Below are 3,906 nucleotides of genomic sequence, written 5' to 3'. Positions count from 1 at the left end.
TATAGATAAGAAAATCAGCCCTGCCGGTTTGCAGCTGCTAGTGCTTTTCAAACTCAGCATACTGTTCAGCTTAAAATATATACATACGAAAAAAAATACTAAAATATATCAAAATAAATATTCGATCCTCAAATGATCCCCATTTCGGGTACTTTGAATGTTTGTATTAAACCCTTGAATCGAAGGGAAGGAAATATAGTTAGGACACAAAAACTTCAACGGCTCGTAGCATACTTTCAGATTTCATATATTCATCCCCTAAAACTCAACAATCTTGTTGCAAGAATTCTCATTTAGAGACTAGTTAGTACCACAATCGTCCTGCCCTCCTCCGCCCTCCGACGATGGTCACCTCCGTTTGGCGTTCCGCTTGAGCTTGATCCCACTGCTGTTGCCGTTGTTGTTACCCGTCGTCGTCGTCGTCGTCGTCCCAGCGGCCAGTTTGTTGATTTCTTGGCGCGTGGCCTTCTGTATGCTGGCCACCTGATGCCGAACCATTTTGTTCTTGTAGTCCAACGCGAGTTCGCCATTCGGCGCCATAGATTCATCGTCGAAGATGTCTTTCACGTTTACCAACCGCTTGGTAAAGAACATTTGCGGCGTGATCCGGTCCTTGACTTTGTTCCCGAACAGACTGATTAGGCCCCACTCCGTGGCGGTTCCTTCGGTGGCAATGGGTTTTTCGTGGGTGTCAAGCAGCCAGAGGGCATTCCGCACTTGAATCCGGAACAGTTCCGTCTCCTCCAGGTTGACGTTTTTGCTCACGTTCAGGGTCGTCTCCAGCGGGTTTACGATGTACATGGGGCTGTGGTCCGGTTTCAAGATTGATGATCCAACGTTCAAACTAATAGCCCGCTGGTTGAAGTCAAAGTGAGAATAGAATTCGAAGAACTGTAGGAGGAGCTCTTCTAAGGAGGATCGATTTGTACTTCGGAAATCGAGACGGGTGATGTCCCGAAGAAAGGAACAGTTGATTTGGCTATCAGTTATTCTCAGATCAGTCGGAGCGGCATTTTGGACCAATTTGTTGATGGGAGGAAGAATGGGTTCCTTCAGCTGTTGAAGGAAATACATGACCAACATGGTCAGGGAGAAGTTGGTTATCCAATAACCGGGAGCGTAATTCGTGAGGCCTACGGCTTGGGCCCACTTCCGAACACAAAAGGTCAACGGTTGGACCCGATCGTCTATCTGGCCAAACAAATACAACAGCTCCGACATGTAGACCCCGGTCATGTTGTTCATCGTGAGATCTATTTCCAGATCCAGATGCTCGTGGTGGTACTTGATGATCGGAACGCGGGCCTTCAATATCCGTCGAACGCTGTTCACCCCCGGAAGGAACAGTTGAAGCACATCTCCAATCGATTCCAGCTGCCGTTGGACTTGTGTCCGTTCATTTGGATTGGTTGCCTTTGTGTGGAACACTAGTCTAGAGTCTGGATTTTGTTTGGCGCCAGCCTCGGAATCAAGGTCCAGAATCAAATCCAAATCACAGCCCATCTTTCCGTAGCCATTCACCGATGATCCAAACGGATAGGCTAGCGCCTGCGGGAACATACCTAAAGACCAAAGATACGATCATTTTATTTATTTTGAAAACTATTCTTAATAATGACTCACCTTGCAGAGACGATTCAACCTGCCGCACCGCTAGGAACCTCAACCGCTTGCCCAGGTCATTCAAGCAGGTCGCTCCATGCAGTATCCTGATCTGATCCTCAATACTTTCAGCGGACATCAGCAGTTCTTTCAGCTCACCATCCCCTACGATCCTCGATCCCTCCACACTGTTCAGTTTGGCTTTCTTCTCATCCTTGCCCTTTGCTTCCTTGACGGCTAGCTTCGGTCTAGGGCCAGCCCTGAACCACAGAAAAATCGACCGTGCCCGAACTCCGGGTTTCTCTTCGTTGAAAACCGCCGATCGAATTGCGGCATCCGCTGCTTCCGGCTCGCTGAATTCCACCACGATGTAGTGGTAGTCCGTCTCGTCATCCCCACTGGCTCCCACCCGGTAGTGATGTGAACTGGCGATCGTCCCAAACTGAGCGCAGTATTTGGCCAGCTCCGGGAATGACCGCTCCGAGCTGACCTGAACCAGAATACTCCGACGGGCTTCGGCCCGCCTGCTGGCCAGCATCGACTCGAATGTGTGGGCATTTCCTGTAACGATGGGAATGTTAACATTTGTCCATGATAAACCCTAAAAACTATCAATACCACCACTAGTCATGGATCGATGGGGGGCAGTGATGGAACCACATTTCAGCGCTGTTGTGTGTTGATGAGGAAGAACGGCTTTCTTCAGCACACTGAACAGGCCGTTGAAGGCGGATAATTGCGGCGCTCGCCAACTCGATCGACAAACATGGTACATAGCTACGTGTTACATTGAAGTTGAATTTTCAGAAACACATGAATTTCTTGCAAATTTGAACGAAAAATTAAACTTTTGAAAGGGGAACAACTGCATGCGCGACGGACGAATGACGGCGAACCGATGATTACATGAATGCAAACGACTGGCTGTCAGAATGATAGTTTTTGACATGTTGTTTTGTTGTTATCTTCTATCGACGAGGGGTGCAACGATGAATGTTACAAGCGATGAAATCAATCCACCGACAGACATTGGGCTGGGTTTTTAGGGGTAATCCAGTCATAAATCGGAAATCTCCACCCAAAAATTAGTCGAACTCAAAATTTCATAATTTTTTGGTGCCCACCCGGATAAACAATTATCGCAATTATCATTCATACACGGTAAATATTATTAACATATGACTAGTTTTATTGTTCACAATAAAACACACAGTAAACATATTATTACTTTTTAGAAATCATGCCCATTAGTTCGTACAATAAGTGAAACATTAGCTTTATTAGTGACTTATTGATCCGATTGTTTTTCAATAGGTGAATCCGAATGGCCCCCCATTGTAGAGGCGCTGAGTGAGATAAGGAGAAAATCGTTTGTTTACATAAAACCCCGATTTAATCCACTTCTGGTGAACAGAACCCTTCTTACACTTATTAAAAATATTGTTGTATTATTCGTATTTAACAAATTTATTTTGTGTGACTGACCAAAAGTTCAAGAAAATATTGTGGATTTGGCATCTAGTGCGGTGATTCCCAAAGTGGGCGAAATCGCCCCCTAGGGGGCGAAAATGAGGTCGAAAAGGGCGAAAATTTTAAAAACCAGAATTGAGGGGCTAAAATACTAAAAAGGGGGGCGATTTTTTTTATAATTGAGGAATATCAAAAGTATTGAAATGTATTGCATGGAATGTCAATTGAATCATTAAAACTCCCTAACATTTCAAGATTTTTTGTTTCTAGGATTTTAGAAAAATGTCTGTTACGAAATCGATTGAATGAACACAATTTTTGATGGTCATGTGGACTTTTTGGTAAAATTCTAAATAACAGACGATTGCTACACGAATTTCCGAAACAGTTTCTAGTGATTCTGGAGATCTAATCAATAAGAAACTTCTATGGACAAAATTCCTGATTGATACAGTCAGGTCTTATTTTACGCGGTTTTCATTTAGGCGGCCGCGTAAATGAAAACTCAAAAAAAAAATATCGTCTTATTTTTGCATGATTCGTCGAGAAATGGTGAGACTTTTTTTACGCGGTTTTTTTTGAATTTTGAACTGAGTTTTTGTTTACCCCCGCGTAAAAAAACCTGACTGTATCTGTAAAAATTATGAAAGGAACAGGGTTTATTTTTACTTGATAAAAGTTTTTTTTTAATTTAGGGTGACCAAGGGTATTATCGGCTGGTTTGTTCTCTTCGTCATGGGGAGTTTTTGTGGGCCGAATTGCCTGAAATTTGGGCATATAACTGAGTTTGGTTGGGAAGGATTTGAGGCCAATTCTGAGTTCAGTACGTTTCAA

General features: G+C 43.8%; 1 protein-coding gene across 2 annotated transcripts; it reads right to left on the bottom strand.

Annotated features, from left to right (window-relative positions):
• Positions 1-231: 231 nt before the first annotated feature.
• On the bottom strand, positions 232-2,517 carry LOC109426153 (poly(A) RNA polymerase, mitochondrial). Of its 2 annotated transcripts, XM_062860075.1 has the most exons (3): positions 2,224-2,517; positions 1,624-2,163; positions 232-1,562 (listed from the first exon to the last, which is right to left on the bottom strand). In XM_062860075.1, exons 1-3 carry the CDS (start codon positions 2,375-2,377, stop codon positions 349-351), a joined length of 1,908 nt encoding a protein of 635 aa, XP_062716059.1. In that variant the 5' UTR covers positions 2,378-2,517; the 3' UTR covers positions 232-348. The 2 variants fall into 2 exon arrangements, with proteins under 2 accessions (XP_062716059.1, XP_019557128.3); XM_019701583.3 differs by lacking the exon at positions 2,224-2,517 and having other exon boundaries at positions 1,624-2,194.
• Positions 2,518-3,906: the final 1,389 nt, after the last annotated feature.

This window comes from Aedes albopictus, chromosome 3 (genome assembly GCF_035046485.1).
Source record: "Aedes albopictus strain Foshan chromosome 3, AalbF5, whole genome shotgun sequence".
Lineage (NCBI taxonomy): Eukaryota > Metazoa > Arthropoda > Insecta > Diptera > Culicidae > Aedes > Aedes albopictus.
This window is presented reverse-complemented; position numbering and strand designations above follow the sequence as displayed.